Source organism: Salvelinus namaycush, chromosome 7 (genome assembly GCF_016432855.1).
Source record: "Salvelinus namaycush isolate Seneca chromosome 7, SaNama_1.0, whole genome shotgun sequence".
Classification (NCBI taxonomy): domain Eukaryota; kingdom Metazoa; phylum Chordata; class Actinopteri; order Salmoniformes; family Salmonidae; genus Salvelinus; species Salvelinus namaycush.
The window spans coordinates 47010781-47028266 of NC_052313.1; the positions used below are offsets into that span (position 1 = coordinate 47010781).

General features: G+C 42.8%; 1 protein-coding gene across 1 annotated transcript; it reads left to right on the forward strand.

The window, feature by feature from the left end:
- The first annotated feature begins 1328 nt into the window (after positions 1-1328).
- LOC120051309 (ribose-phosphate pyrophosphokinase 2) lies at positions 1329-14572 on the forward strand. The gene is made up of 7 exons (XM_038998121.1): positions 1329-1623; positions 7237-7420; positions 10432-10530; positions 10774-10898; positions 11174-11347; positions 12462-12621; positions 12886-14572. Exons 1-7 carry the CDS (start codon positions 1502-1504, stop codon positions 12976-12978), a joined length of 957 nt encoding a protein of 318 aa, XP_038854049.1. The 5' UTR covers positions 1329-1501; the 3' UTR covers positions 12979-14572.
- The last annotated feature ends 2914 nt before the right edge of the window (positions 14573-17486 follow it).

Consider the following 17486-nt stretch of genomic DNA (forward strand, 5'->3'; position numbering starts at 1 on the left):
CTTGTGCACTGCCTCATTTTTCTACACCCTAGGCCTAGTAGCTTTCTCTATCGACAAATAAAATGCTAATGCCATTTTGAACATGAAAATGTTTTATTCCAAATGACGTCTTATTCATTTGGACATAAAACAATCTATTAATTTCAAGTGAACAGGAGGCCCTTCTTTCCTAGCGTGATGCTTCTCATGTGAGCATAGTAAGAGGGAGTGTATCACCAAGGCGTTGACAAAGGTTTCTGTGTGTGGATAAAAGAGGCACTTGAGGTATCATCTGACTACAATCTCAGAGTTAAATTAAGTTAAAACACACAGATCCAAAGGCCTTAAAGGGTAAAGGGGGGGGGGGGCTGTGAGGACATTTTGAAAGACCACAATCTGTAAGGGACCATTCCTTTCCGACTCTCTGGCCAATGTGCTTTTCAAACCAACAGTACATGTAACTATTATGCCTTGATCACACCAATAGTGTCATCATCTGGATATGTGTGCAGCAAAAGTTCAACACTCACCTTCTGCTACTATTTCTGTCAAGCCGTCTACGCATACAGTTTGACGCACACGTTTGATAAATCCAACATATGCACCACACAGAACGCACTGCAAATGCAGCTGCAAGGCAAACGCAGCGTTACTTGGAATTTAATGTACTTCTGGTGTACCAAAATGCGATGACGCTGTCGGTGTGATTGAGGCGTTAGTCAGTCATAGTAGGCCTGATGTATGTGTGGCAGGACAAGCAAATACATTCTTTTTTTTTAAGGCCCAGTGCAGACAAAACACTTTTTTTCACGGTTTTATATATATTTCCACAGTATGAGGTTGGAATAATACTGTGAATTTGTGAAAATTATGATAATGTCATTTTAGTGTAAAAGCTGTTTGAAAAGACCGCCTGAAATGTCAGCCTGTTTTGGTGGGATGGAGTTTGGTCTTCCAAATAGCATGAACCATAACGTCAGATGCCAATCGCAGAAAAAACCCACCTACGAAGAAAGGCATCGATTTTGTCCAATGAGGAAGAGGATGGCAGCCGCAGAGAAATACTTGGGTTTGCAAGGTTGCAGGGGGTGTTGAGTAGGATTAGATAGGGTAAATAGTGGAATAAGGTGGTGTTTCTTTATCATTTTATTGAGGGCTAATAGTTGGTAAGATAATTGTTCCTTTTCCCCAACTGTATCACAAATAATTTTAGGTAGGTACGCCGTGAATAGCCTCATACTCCAGTACAGTAGGTGGCAGTGCATGCACCTGAAATCGGATGCGAGCCGCCAAAACAATCCCAAATAAGAAGAAGAAGAATTAGGAAGCGGCACTTCCGCTCTACCATGCAAACACGATTCTCACTTCCTTTTCAGTTTTAGGTCTCCTCTCGTGCTGATCTGCTATGCGTGGGCTACAGCGATAATAAGTTAACTTGTTAGCTAACTTGCCCCTTGAGGGATAATTGTTGCATCCAAAATCTCCTACTCGCATAACCAAATTGCACAGAAAAATTTAGGACATGCCGAACATCGTGCTTTTCAGCGGGAGCTCCCACCAAGACCTGTCACAAAAAGTGGCTGATCGCCTCGGACTGGAATTGGGGAAAGTGATAACGAAGAAATTCTCCAACCAAGAAACATGGTAGGTTTATTTTTTACGCATTTCTCGTCTGTCTTTAGATAGGTGCATGATTAGCTAACTTACCAGCTGCGTTAGCCTAGCAAGCTCGCTGGTGCTGGACGTTAACTTACTGCAGCCTGGGTCATGCAATCACATGTGCGCAGGAGTAGTAAGTTTGCCAACTATGCGAACGTCACTGAATAACGCTACCTTGCTGACGTTATTAGATCAATCCCTAAATTGGCTAGTTAGTTATATGTAGTTATGTAATCCCATGGTTGCGCATGCTGGTGTTCATTGTTGAGTCGTAACTTTGAAAGATACAACATGCTAGCTAGTTTGCGAAAAGACTCACGTGACTTGATAATAGCCAACAGTTCGTGTAAACAGAACCAACTACTGCAGCAACAGAGAACAAGGCCACGTTCAGTATGCAAAGGTCTTGAAACGTTGCAGCTACAAAATGTAATGAAAAGAACTGAGTGATCTGTGCAGGTAGCCTAGTGGGTAAGAGGGTTGGGCCAGCAACCAAAAGCCGGCTGTTTGAATCCCCTAACCGACTAAGTGAAAAATCGGTCGATGTGCCCTAATTGTACCTTTGTACCTCGCTCTGTATAAGAGCCTCTGCTAAAATGTAAAAAAAAAAAAAAAAAAAGTATGTGTTTTTTTTTAATCCGAATTGTTCCTATAGTTGTTTGCCCTGCTGCCACCCCTGGTTCCATCTCCGCCTACATTATGTCATGCACTTAACCCTAATTGCACCTGTAAGTTGCTCTGTATATGAGCCTATGCTAAAATGACTCAAATATAAAATATATGTTTTTCATTTATACATTTTTCTTATCTGATTTATTCCTATAATTGTTTGCCCTGCTGCCACCCTCAGTTCCATTTTAGCCTAAATGATGTCATGCACTTAATCTAGGTTCATTTCCAGCCAGTAAGCAAGCTGACCTAATTGTTCAGTAGAGATGGTAACTACTACATAAACCTGCGCTGGTGCATGTAGACGTTACAATACTTGCAATATGATGCAATGGGTGTGAGTGAGTTCACTGCACTGCCCCATGAACCAAGGTGAGCTAAGGTCTCCTATTGATTTAGCCTAGCTACATTACTTTGTCCCCTATGTGCAATAGTGTTTTTTTTGTCAGCTATATTATACCTGGATTTTGTGTTAAATGCTCTACACCAAAGCTTTCTCTGCCTCTAACCTTGTTCTGAACACCTCCAAAACAAAGGTCATGTGGTTTGGTAAGAAGAATGCCCCTCTCCCAACCGGTGTGATTACTGCCTCTGAGGGTTTAGCGCTTGAGGTAGTCACCTCATACAAGTACTTGGGAGTAAGGCTAGACGGTACACTGTCCTTCGCTCAGCACATAGCAAAGCTTAGGTTAAATCTGGACATGGTTTCCTTTATTGTAATCGCCCCTCTTTCCCCCAGCTGCCAAACTAACCCTGATTCAGATAACCGTCCTACCCATGCTAGATTACAAAGATGTGATTTTATAGATCGGCAGGTAAGGGTGCTCTCGAGCGGCTTGATATTCTTTACCATTCGGCCATCAGGTTTGCCACCAATGCTCCTTATAGGACACATCGCCTCGGTCGCTCGTATTTTCAGCTCGCTGCAGCTAGCGACTGGGACAAGCTGCAACAAACACTCAAACTGGACAGTTCTATCTCCATCTCTTCACTCAATCATGGGCACTCTTACTGACAGTTGTGACTGCTTCGCGTGATGTATTGTCGTCTTTACCTTGCCCTTGGTGCTGTTGTCTGTGCCCAATGTTTGTACCATGTTTTGTGTTGCTACCATGTTGTGTTGCTGTTGTGTTGCTACCATGCTGTGTTGTCATAGGTCTCTCTATGTTGTGTTGTCTCTTGTCGTGATATGTGTTGTCATATATTTTTTTTCATCCCAGCCCCCGCAGGAGGCCGTCATTGTAAATAAGAATTTGTTCTTGACGGACTTGCCTAGTTAAATAAATAAAAAGTATGAAACACACCGAGAATCTCACTGCCGATAGGTACTTAACACAGTGGGAGGCCGTCCCTTCTCTTGCAAGAACAAAAACAGAACCTGTAACGACGAACCTACTCATTCTACTTGTAGAATCGCAATGCTCGTCAGTGACACTCAATTTAACTTTGAGCCAATCAGAGAGCACAAACCCCCGCGTGGGAGCTAACAAAAAAGAAAAAAAACAAGGGCATTTTCTCCTTACATCCATGGATGAGCCAGTCACACTTCATATTAGAGGTTGGCCGATTATGATTTTTCAATACTGATACCGATTATTGGAGGACCAAAAAAGCCAATGCCGATTAATCAGGCTATTGTTTTTTTACATTTTTTTTTAAATTTGTTATTATTAATTATTTTTATATATATATATATATATATATATATATATATATATATATATATATTTGTAATAATGACAATTACAACAATACTGAATGATAACTTTTTTATTTTAACGTAATATAATAGATACATAAAAATGTATTTAATCTCAAATATATAATGAAACATGTTCAATTTGGTTTAAATAATGCAAAAACAGTGTTGGAGAAGAAAGTAAAAGTTCAAGTTATTTGCTCAGAACATGAGAACATATGAAGAACATATGAAAGCTGGTGGTTCCAGTTTTATGTTGTAGTTTATAGGAATTACAGGACTATTTCTCTCAATACCGTTTGTATTTCATGTACCGTTTGTATTTCATGTACCGTTTGTATTTCATGTACCGTTTGTATTTCATGTACCGTTTGTATTTCATGTACCTTTGACTATTGGATGTTCTAATAGGCACTATAGTATTGCCAGCCTCATCTCAGGAGTTGATAGACTTGAAGTCATAAACAGCGCTGTGCTTCAAGCATTGCGAAGAGCTGCTGGCAAACGCAGGAAAGTGCTGTTTGAATGAATGCTTACGAGCCTGCTGCTGCCTACCACCGCTCAGTCAGACTGCTCTATCAAATATAAAATCATAGACTTAATTATAATATAATAAACACAGAAATACGAGCCGTAGGTCATTAATATGGTCAAATCCGGAAACTATCATCTCAAACAAAAAGTTTATTCTTTCAGTGAATTACGGAACGGTGGCATTCATAAGTCTAAATATTGATGTTACATTGCACAACCTTCAATGTTATGTCATAATTATGTGAAATTCTGGCAAATTATTAACGGTCTTTGTTCTGAAAAAATGGTCTTCACACAGTTCGCAACACGCCAGGCAGGCCAAACTGCTGCATATACCCTGACTCTGCTTGCACAGAACGCAAGAGAAGTGACACAATTTCCCTAGTTAATATTGCCTGCTAACATGAATATATTTTAACTAAATATGCAGGTTAAAAAAAATATATACTTGTGTATTTATTTTAAGAAAGGCATTGATGTTTATGGTTAGGTACATTGGTGCAACGACGCTGCTTTTTTTGCGAATGCACTTGTTAAATCATCACCCGTTTGGCGAAGTAGACTGTGATTCGATGATAAATTTAACAGGCACCACATTAATTATTTGCCGCAGGACAAACTAGTTAAACTAGTAATATCAACCATGTGTAGTTTGATTTGTTTTTTATAAGATAAGGTTAATGCTAGCTAGCAACTTACCTTGGCTCCTTGCTGCACTCGCATAACAGGTGGTCAGCCTGCCACGCAGTCTCCTTGTGGAGTGCAATGTAATCGGCCATAATCGGCGTCCAAAAATGACGATTGCCGATTATGAAAACTTGAAAATGGCCCTAATTAATCGGTTGACCTCTACTTCATGTGCAATGTAGGCTATGGGATGGTAGCTAGCTAAGTGCACAGACGGAATGCACACAACAGTAAATACTTCTCTAAGCTAGCTAACCACTGTAGCTAATAATGTTAGAGACAATAGATTAGCTAGTTTCCATGATACAGCTGCCTGTGTTAGCTGCTGAGTTAGTGCAGTGTCCCACAGCTAGATAACTACGTAGCAAGATGACAAATAAACAATTGAATGCACTCTCCATAATCCCATGCTGCCAGTGCCATCCTATAGCCAAATGTTTTGCTAGCTCGCTAACGTTAGCATATTGTGCTAGCTAGTGACTAGGCCGCGGGGATGGCACATTCAGACTGATTCAGGAGCCTAATTGTAGCTTAAGACTTATCTACCGGTACACACGGTAAATACTTGATACTCTTCTTAGGCCTACTTAAGACAAAATGTTAAAGTTTGCAGTATGGCAGCATTTAGTTGTAGTAAGGGATTGATGCCAAAAGTGTCATGTAAACTCTGCAAACAGCAGTTTGATTACCATAGTTCGACAACGAATATGACATACCGTTTGAAAACAGTAAATTAGTCTACTTAGTTTTTCTATTTTCATGCTAAAACATTGGCCAGTTTTAAATGCTTGACAGTGGCTGCTGCAGTAGTGCTCTCCAAGGTGCTGAACTGAATCGTTAGTGAGCACCTTCTCCCTCGTTGGATTGCGGTTGATGTCCGTGGTTCTGAAACGATCTTCAATATGCCGTTGAGTTGGTTTGCAGGTTAAACAACATAATTCTTCGTTTTTGCTTCTCAAATATAGTTACAACCAGGCCTATTACCAGCAACTTCAGGAGCGTTGCGGCAGAATCTGCGAAGGACAGCAGCGGGGGGAGGGGTGGTCAGAAACAGTTTGTTTTTCAACTGGTTATCTTGTGTGTCTTAATTATTTCATCAAACAGTGCGCTTAAAGCATCAGACAAGCTCAGTGCATACTGTTGATTTTATTAACTTAGGGTGTGCCTATATATGGAAAAATACACGTTTTAAAAACCAATCGATTGGTCGAAAGAACACTCTCGGTCGATCACTTTTTTTTTTTAATACTCTGCGACAGTCCTAGTCTGTACAGTAGCGGTGGGTCTCGTGTCTCCTCACATCTTGCTTACGCTCTCCCCTTAGAACACAGATTCCCTCGTGCCTCCTCTTCTGGGTGGTTCAGATAGGTAGACCGGCTGTTGCGTTAATTGCCTCTCTTGGTCAGATGTGAGCACGTGGCTCCAGCGGAGGTAGGGAAAGGAGGTTGTCCTGTCTGGAATGTTTCAGACGTTTATTTTTTAACTTGTTTTGATGCCTGCAACTTGTGGAGAGATGGTGTGTGTGTGTGTGTACACTGATTCCCGGAAGTCTGCTTTTCCACACGCACTTTCAAATGAGAGTTCTCACGTGAGGCTAGTTAGTCAACGTTAAGCTCGTTCTGGTCACTCCAATTTACTGCACCAGACCTCCATCAGTCCTCCGCTTTTGGCGTGCAGGTATGATACTGTGTTGTTGGAAAGTGATTCTTGGTGCAGTATCTTTCATGAGTGAGTAGCAGTTGCCCTTTTTTCTAAGCATACCTTGTAGGGGGAGGGGAGATGGCCTAGTTGATAACGGTCCTTGGTGAGAAGATTATGATCAGCCTTCTCCGTCAGGGTATAGGAGCTATAGGCGTAGAGCGATACGAGCAGGGTGATGAGGAGGAAGGGATGATCTTCTCTACCTCAGTGTGGAGGTGAGTGTGAGGTTCCATGGTGGTGGTAAGAATTATGATCCTCATCCTTTCCTTAAGATGACACTAAATAATAATGCCGCTTCTCTTGGTCAGCGTGGAGATCGGGGAGAGCGTGCGCGGCGAGGACGTCTACATTGTGCAGAGCGGCTGCGGCGAGATCAACGACAATCTGATGGAGCTGCTGATCATGATCAACGCGTGCAAGATCGCCTCGTCGTCCCGCGTCACCGCCGTCATCCCCTGCTTCCCCTACGCCCGGCAGGACAAAAAAGACAAGGTAAGCCTATCTGCCGGGCTGGTCCCAGGCACAAATAAATCACTACTATGATTCACTGTGTGGTGTTCAGTATGTAGTGCAAAACGTAGCATGTTTACAGTACCAGTCAAAAGTTTGGACACACCTACTCATTCAAGGGTTTTTCTTTATTTGTACTATTTTCTATTGTAGAATAGTAGTGAAGACATCAAAACTATGAAATAACATATGGAATCATGTAGTGAAAAGTGTTAAACAAATCAAAATATATTTGAGATTCTTCAAAGTAGGCACCCTTTGCCTTGATGACAGGTTTGCACACTCTTGGCATTCTCTCAACCAGCTTCATGAGGTAGTCACCTGGAGTTAATTTCAATTAACAGGTGTGCCTTGATAGAAGTTAAATGGTGGAATTGATTTCCTTCATCCGTTGCGTTGTGACAAGGTAGGGGTGGTATACAGGCGATAGCTCTATTTGATTAAAGACCAAGTCCATATTATGGCAAGAACAGCTCAAATAAGCAAACAGAAACGACAATCCATCGTTACTTTAAGATATGAAGGTCAGTCAATCCGGAAAATGTCGAACTTCGAAAGTTTTTAAGTGTAGTTGCAAAAACCATCAGGCACTATGATGAAACTGGCTCTCATGAGGACCGAATAAATGCTTCACAGAGTTCAACAGACACATCTCAACATCAACTGTTCAGAGGAGACTGCATGAATCAGGCCTTCATGGTCGAATTGCTGCAAAGAAACCACTACTAAGAAGAGACTTGCTTGGGCCAAGAAACACAAGCAATGGACATTAGACCAGTGGAAATCTGCCCTAATTTTATGTTTTTGGTTCCAACCACTGTGTTTCTGTGAGACCCAGAGTAGGTGAACAGATGATCTCTGCATGTATTGTTCCCACCATGAAGCATGGAGGTGGTGTGGGGGTGCTTTGCTGGTGACACTGATTTATTTAGAATTCAAGGCACACTTAACCAGCATGGCTACCACAGCATTCTGCAGCAATATGCCATCCCATCTTGTTTACGCTTAGTGGGACTATATATTTTTTTTCTACAAGACAGTGACCCAACACAGCTCCAGGCTGTGTAAGGGCTATTTGACCAGGGAGAGTAATGGAGTGCTGCATCAGATGTCCTGGCCTCCACAATCACCCAACCTCAACCCAGTTGATATGGTTTGGGATGGGTTGGACCGTAGATTGAAGTAAAAGCAGCCAACAAGTGCTCAGCATATGTGGGAGCTCCTTCAAGACTGTTGGAAAAGCATTCCAGGTGAAGCTGGTTGAGGGAATGCCAAGAGTGTACAAAGCTGTCATCAAGGCAAAGGGTAGCTACTTTGAGATTCTTCAAATGTGAATGTCATCCAATAACTTCTGTGTTACTACACAACAACCTTACGAAAAATACAGCATCTACCAAATATAGCTGTAGGTTTGAATCAGAGCATGGTTCATCACCCGACAACAATTAGGCCTAATTCTGGTTAACAGTTCGTGCTAATGTTACTGAAATGAAAGTTGACGTCAGGCATTCCAAGAGGGGAGAAAAAGTTCACAGACCACCGCTTATTTGGTAAATGATTGTCACACACTGTTCCAGGTAATAAAGTAACAGTTTCCTCATGTAGCAAGCCACAGTTGTTCTGAGGCCTATACTATATTCCACCGTTTCTCCCTCTTTCTCTCTCCATCAACCCAAAGACAATGTATCAAGCACCAGTTACTATCATGAGACCCTAAGCACGAGATCTCTAACATTTTGGAGCATATTTAACCTTTATTTAACTAGGCAAGTCATTTGAGAACAAATTCTTATTTACAATGACGGCCTACTCCGGCCAAACCCGGACGACGCTGGGCCAATTGTGCACTGCCCTATGGGACTCCCAATCACAGGCCGGATGTGATACAGCCTGGATTCGAACCAGGTACTAGTAAGGCACTGCACTGAGATGCAGTGCCTTAGACCGCTGCGCCACTCGGGAGCCCTATTATGTTTTCTAACATGAATGTGTAACATGCCAGACCTCAAAGGCCCCTCTAACGTAGTGGCATACTGTAGCCCAGTGTCTCCCTGCTCCAGTCCTCCAGTGTACCCCCAACAGCACACATTTTTGTTGTAGCCCTGGGCTTACTTAACTGATTCAAGGTCGTGTCTAGCAGGGATCCTGCTAATGTCAGTGATGTCATAACTTGTATATTCGAGGTCACATTGAAGAATTGTTGCAATTTAGCTAACCCTTTTCCTAACCTTCAATGTTCCTAACCTGCTTTGAAAAGTAACTTCTGACATTAGGGGCATCCCATCTAGTCGCAACCCCGATTCAACTCATTGAGGGCTTGATGATTAGTTGCATCAGGTGTGCTTGTCTGGGCCTACAACAAAAATGTGTGCTGTAGGGGTTACTGGAGGACAAGTTGGGAAATACATCTGTAGCCTATACAAACACTCGGAACTACAAGTTCTAGAACAGGACATAACAGATTTCAGACAGAGGGTTTACTTGTGTTTGTAAATCAAAGTTCAATACAAGAAGGATTTAGACGGGCTATGTTGGATTATACCAAATGATGGATGTTTAATTCCACATGTAGGCCTATCACTGTTGTCTTTTCCCTGAGGCATGTTAAATCCATTCATGGCACTGTGGAATGTGACCTAGTACAAAATAGATGTTGAAACAAGCGTCTTGCCAGAGTTGAACTTGTGTGTAAATAAAGTAACCTGTGAGTTGTGATTTGTCCCCTGAAACCAGAATCTCTACGGTCACCTTGTGCTGCTATTTGGCTACAGAGGGCTGTGTGTATTAACCACAGAAGACCAAGATGTCTGTGTTGAACACGTGACAACCTGTAGCCAACAAGGATTGTGTTCCTTGTGGAGGAGCAGAGGATTTAGACTTCACTAGTTATTTAAATCCAGGGCATTTTACTGTAGTACTACAACTGTTGCCACGCTGAATAATTAAATTGTGTGCTTCATTTGAAAGAGCCTGTAACTCCCTCTGTGTCCCAGAGTCGTGCTCCGATCTCAGCCAAGCTGGTGGCCAACATGCTGTCTGTAGCCGGCGCCGACCACATCATCACAATGGACCTCCACGCCTCGCAGATCCAGGTAGGCAGCGTCCAACACATCACAGCAATGCAATTGCAGGGTGCAGTTTTCCCTGTCGATTTAAATTAAGTTATATTGAATTGAAACGAGTAGTAGTAGTTAATCAATTTCAGTTTCATCCCAAGTTATTGCAGTGAAGTCTGAAGTACTCTCTGTTTTTGCTCAATATTAGGCTAATCGGAGAGGCTGTATATTATCATGTTAAAGGGGAAATGTTTAAAACTTTTTTTCTGATCTCTGTAGGGATTCTTCGACATCGCCGTGGACAACCTGTATGCAGAGCCCGCGGTCCTCCAATGGATCCGGGAGAACATTCCAGAGTGGAAGAACAGCTGCATTGTGTCCCCTGACGCTGGAGGAGCCAAACGGTAATAACCAATTCCATGTGGCAGGGTCACATGAACCAGATACGGCTGGTCCTGAGGTCTTCAACAATGTGGAAAAGCTATGGGGAAAGTCAGAAATGTTTGGACCTGTTCATCTCTCCCTTAACCTTTCATTGGAGTTTCTTTGTACTTGTCCATCTTCCAGATGAGTTATGCTAGACTTCTGGAGGTCATGCGAATGAGATGCTATTTCAGCTGACGCTGACATGCATATCTCATATTTCTCATATCTCTTCGTTTTAAATTCCTGTATCCAGAGTGACCTCCATCGCTGACCGCCTGAATGTGGAGTTTGCCCTCATCCACAAGGAAAGGAAGAAGGCCAACGAGGTGGACCGCATGGTCCTGGTCGGTGACGTGAAGGACCGCGTGGCCATCTTGGTCGACGACATGGCCGACACCTGCGGTACCATCTGCAAAGCTGCTGAGAAGTGAGCAACCACACGTGTATATACACTCACACAGCTCCTAATATCCCCAAAGTTATTCTACCATGGCCTTGATCTAGTTTATTTGTGGCTTGTGGTGTCAATACAAGTCAGTATTTATAGATGGTTGCTATGTAGTCTCATCAGTTGAGCATCCGTTGATCTCAAATCACAGTATTGGTTATTGACCTGAACCACTGTATCAAACCTAATGAGAGCGATTGTGTAGAGGGTGAGAAGTGATGTGGAGACTCAAAATCCACTCAGGGTTTTTTCTGCATCAGAATGGGGGCTTGGCCAAATGTAGAAGCCCTCCTGTTTGCTGCAGTTACAAAACGTAACTTTTTTAAAAATTATTATTATTATTATAAATTTTATCCCCTTTTCTCCCCAATTTTCGTGGTATCCAATCGCTAGTAATTACTATCTTGTCTCATCGCTACAACTCCCGTACGGGCTCGGGAGAGACGAAGGTCGAAAGCCATGCGTCCTCCGAAGCACAACCCAACCAAGCCGCACTGCTTCTTAACACAGCGCGCCTCCAACCCGGAAGCCAGCCGCACCAATGTGTCGGAGGAAACACCGTGCACCTGGCCCCCTTGGTTAGCGCGCACTGCGCCCGGCCCGCCACAGGAGTCGCTGGAGCGCGATGAGACAAGGATATCCCTACCGGCCAAACCCTCCCTAACCCGGACGACGCTAGGCCAATTGTGCGTCGCCCCACGGACCTCCCGGTCGCGGCCGGCTGCGACAGAGCCTGGGCGCGAACCCAGAGACTCTGGTCCTAGACCACTGCGCCACCCGGGAGGCCCTAAAACGTAGCTGTTTTTAATGCACGTTTTCTGCTTTTTTAATTTTACTGTTTGCACATATGCGGCCTGAGAGAAAAGGGGGGAAAATCTTGAAGTCATTATCGTTTGTTCCAGTCTCAACCATGGCTCCCGTTTCACTGTCTCTCTGAAACTCTTCAACATTTCACTCTTCTATTTGATGCTTGTGCATATTTAATTTTTCTATGTTGTTCATGTGCATTATTTTATCTGACTTTCAAACACAGTTTCCATATTACTGTCACTTTAAAAAAAAACAATATTACACCACTCATATCTCTCTCTAGATTGATTGATGCCGGTGCGATCAAGGTCTATGCGATCCTCACGCACGGCATATTTTCCGGTCCGGCCATCGCGCGCATCAACGATGCTCCCTTCGAGGCCGTGGTGGTCACCAACACCATCCCCCAGGAGGAGAAGATGAAGTCGTGCCCAAAGATACAGGTACCCACTGTCCAGATGGGCACTTCCTGTTTACTCACACGTCCTGGTACCTTTTAGCCAATAAGGTTTGAGGAATCCCTTTGTTGATACATGTAGCGTTTTGCCTCTCCCATGTCTCGAAACTGTAGCTTGCTGCTGTTAGAGCTAACCATTCCAACCAGGATTGATTGGCTGCCCTATAGGTGACCTGACCTGAGGCACTGGTTAATGGTTGTCTGCCATAGAGATGTATATATTATGTTGTATTTCTATGGTCTCCACCAGATCATAGATATAGCCATGATCCTGGCCGAGGCGATCAGGAGAACCCACAACGGCGAGTCGGTGTCCTACCTCTTCAGCCACGTGCCCTTGTAAAGGATGGCCACGAGCAGAGGGCACAGCGGCCATTTCTCTCCTCATGGTCCAATCGGCTCGCACCTTCAACGACCATGCCCTCCCGGAAGTCCTTAAACCCTGACGGTTTGGGCCAATTACACGTGACCGATTCTATAGGCCACTCCCACTTTCCCAGCGCCGTTGTTCCGTGTGGAGACCCAAGAAAGAGTATCACCTCCTCTTTGAGACCAGCAAGTTTCTATTTATGCGTATTACCATGTTAAGATTTCCTTACTGTTTTTGTTTCAATATCATGCTTTGCCAGCCTTGCCACCCAAGGGATCTGGCTGTCGTTTTAACCAAAGGTCCATTGCCTAACGATGTTCCTGTTTGTTGTACCTCATTTTCCTTCCATTTCACTATAAATGAAAGCATTCCATTGTGTGATGTCACTTCTTGATTCATCTGACTGTTCTAACCTGCTCTGTGGAGAATCTGCAACGCTGTTGGTTTTAGAGGCACCTTTGTTTCATCAATACACGCAGATTACAAAGTACCAGTATTCACTAGACTCAAAACGGTAGCAAACGGGGAGGGACTATCTGTACAATATGAAATGCCTGTCTTCATTTTCTGTTGCGAAATGTTTTGCTACGGTGTGTGCTAATCAATGCCACCCAGGGTTGTTTAGTCATCAACAGCTGATAATTTTTTTTTACATTTCTTTAACCAGCAACATTTTAGTTAGTGTGGGACTTCAGTCAAGTTTTTTCTCTCAAAAAGATCCAGAGTAGAGGCTGTATTTGTTCAACCAGCAGATAGATACCTACATAATGTTTAAGCATCTAGCATTGTCTCAATAGTCCCAATATTGTATCATGGAATTCAATTTGAGATATGAGAGAGACAGTTGTAAGCATTTCCACATTTTCTGGCATTCTAGTTAAAACATTCTTTCGTTAGTGCCACGTAACAAGGCCAAATCTGATTTGCCATTTTAGTGTCCTTCATTTACCTGGTAGTGCACTCCCTCTTGTGACGGACTGGTGTCATTGCAGGGCCTCATGCTCACCTTCGTATTTCTGATTTACAATCTTGAAATTGCTAATTTACTAAAACTTCAACACCACTACTAATCTCCTGCTGCACAGTTTTTCAAAAGTTATCTTTTCAGATTTCAGCAATCGGATAGGATGAAATTAATAGAACGGGTATCCACATTCAAGTCAATGATACACCCGCTGTATTTATATATATTTAATCCGATCCGATTGCCGAAATTCGATCCGATAACTTGGAAAAACTGGGGACAGTACCTCTGTATATCAAGTTTATCCATCTTGTCAAATGGTGATTGGTCGAACAACCCACAGCCAAAAGGTCATTAACTTCAAAGTTCTACTTTCCTCAGTGTTTTTTTTTTTCACGCATTTGTTGAGAAAAGTTATATTGTACGAGTGTAACTCCTCTGCGTTCATTTTCTCCTGTTGTACGGTGAGTGTGCGCCAAAGGCAGTCTTCAGAATGAATTGGCGGATTGGTTGAAAACTGCTGGCGGACAGGCAGCCACACGTTTTTTGTTTTTTACACCACCAGGGTTTTCATTGACAATAAACTTTGACAATGACATTACATAATGCTGACTGTCTTCTTTTCTTTGACCTTTGGTTACTGAGGATCCTCAGATGAATTGTTATAGACAGTACACTGTTCTTTTCCTTATGGGGGGTGGGGTTGTGTGATCCCATTGGAAGATGTGAGTAATTAAGTGGCCATATGAGGAGCATGTGTTGCTACTCATAGCACCATAATCTTGTGGCAGTGCCATGTGAAAGCAAGGACCTTGGTGGAATGAATGTTTGTCAATCACAGGTCTTTAGAAAGGCGAGTTCACCAAACTGGCCATGCAACACCACTGCCCAACCACCATCTAGGATCAGGTCCTCCTTGACCATGTAATCTTATTAATCGTGATCTAAAAGGCTAAACTGGTACTAGATCAGCGCTCCTAGTCTGAGACGCTTTGCCCTGGACTCCCATCCAAGGACCAACCAGGACGAATATCCTTGTTTAGGCTCAGACTGAGACAACTGCCAACAAGGGGGATGCTGGATGGTGTGGCTGATGCCTACAGCCATATATGGTATATCATATATACATATACTACCCTGACGGTGGGGGGGTGCCTTATTACTGCCTTGTCATGTTCTGTATGGGGGGTGCCTTATTACCGCCTTGTCATGTTCTGTATGGGGGGTGCCTTATTACTGCCTTGTCATGTTCTGTATGGGGGGGTGCCTTATTACTGCCTTGTCATGTTCTGTATGGGGAGTTGGGAACAGTTTCTCAGTAGACATGAGGACTGTCATTTTTGATTCCTTAGTGATGGATAGTGGCTGATAAATATCCATAGCTGGCATCCACGTGTTTATTAGGTATTTAATCTGAACCAGGCCAAACTCACGTAACCATACCATACTTCACAAAGGATCATCAGGTGAAAATAAGACGTAAGTGCTATTAGATAGTTATAGCAACTCAAACGTCTTAATAGTAACTAACAATAGATACAATTTGCCAGTGGGAATAATCATATGCGTTTGTTCATAGAGACCATATGACTGCTTGCCAAACCGAGTTAATAGAAGGGACATGTTTTTTTCTCTTTTAGAAATCAAAGGGTGTAAGAAAAAGTCACATGATCATGGTGATCAATACAGTATGTGGTACATACCTCCGTTTTCCGACAGGTGGCGTCTTGTGCATACTTCTCTCTGTGGTGCCTGAAACTCGGTGAATAAAGTGATTAAAAACAAATTTTGGACACGTATTACGTGTCCATAATTTGTTCAAATTCCCGCCGTTGAAAAATAAGGTTCAATGTTTTCAAATTTTAATATAGCATGTATTTAATTTCCAAATCGCTCCTGGATGGGAGCTGTATGATGACGTCAGACTCATTTGCATATTGCTCAGTATATCTCCTATGCTTGCGCAAAGGCGGGACACACTGCTGCAACGCAAAGCCTGGAGAAGTACCATTAGTCAATCAGTCCAACTTTGGTAAGCACTGATATTCATATTAACTTTATGGTATTGGTCATATAAAAGTAGGATACCTGATATCTGCTGAAATGCTGCCAGAATAGTGTAACTAACATGAATGTATCATTGCGAGAACATTCTAACCTGTACCATGCCAAGGACAAAAGGTGCGACTATAAAGATGTTTGGATGGGTACAACCTCTTTTTTTGTAAGAAACATCTAACTAGTAAATAGAAACGAGTGGATATGTGTTCTATTTGAGGTTCGTTTTGTAACACTAGCCATATCGGTCTATATCCTTTTTCAGATTCTTTGTGGTGGCGATAGGCTACAGTCAATTGTCGTAAGTCATGCGTAATAACATTTGAAATGTGCCTTTAGATAGTATGGTATGATACGTATAGTCATGAATGGGCCTATTTGAGGGAGTCGCGGTACAATTTGGGAGCCTATCTTCGAAGGTAAAGCGGATCTGGGCGGTGGTTCTCCAGATTGCGCTGCCCAAGGGAGAGGCGAGTCTTAGACCATACACGTGGAATTGAAGTCTGATCAGCATTGTAGACAAATATTTTTTAAATAAAAATACATATAATATACAGTATCTTTATACTTTAGCTGTTGAATTGAACGTATAGTTGGTTATGTGTGGCGAACTGCTTTTTCTCTTTTCGGCGTTCTCAGCATGGGAACGCGTACTGTTATGTAAATGTTCATTTTGGGGAATATTAGGCGCCATTCATTGTGGGGTGCGGTTTTGTGCCACTGTGTGTGACATGGTCCCTGAATTGGGTAACGGGATGTGAGGCAAATTGCACCAGGCTCTGCTAGGGGCGAACAAAAGAATGCAGGCGCACTACTCACACGTTTTGGTCACGTCCCTAGTTGCGCACTTGAGGAAAAGCTATTGTGGCTGCAGTGCTGTCTGCGCATATGTTTCATTAAAACAATGCTTCTCGTTTTGACAGACTCTTCGCAATCATGTCTGACAAGCCAAATCTCGAGGAGGTCGCCAGCTTCGACAAGACCAAGCTGAAAAAGACCGAGACGCAGGAGAAGAATCCGCTGCCGACTAAAGAAAGTAAGGATATAGACATTTATGCAATAGTCTGACATTATGATATGACACATGAATACTATATTTTTAAATATTTTTTTATTAGACCTATCCCACTGGGCACACACTGGTTGAATCAACGTTGATTCCACGTTATTTCAATGAAATTACGTTGAACCAATGTCTGCCCAGTGAGATGCATCATAAGAAGGCTACTGTACTGTAGGCCTACGGGTACTCCTATAGAATATAATCCTACCTTTTCAATATTAACATTGTGTGTCTAAGCTATGCTACAGTAGACATGATAGGCCTAGGGTAAGTGAAAGACCATTTATGCCTCAAGGGTGTTGCCAGTGAGATTCTCATCACTGTTCTTTTGTCTCTCTGTCTCTCTCTGTCCCCAGCCATTGAACAGGAGAAGCAGGCGTCGTCGTGAAGACCATC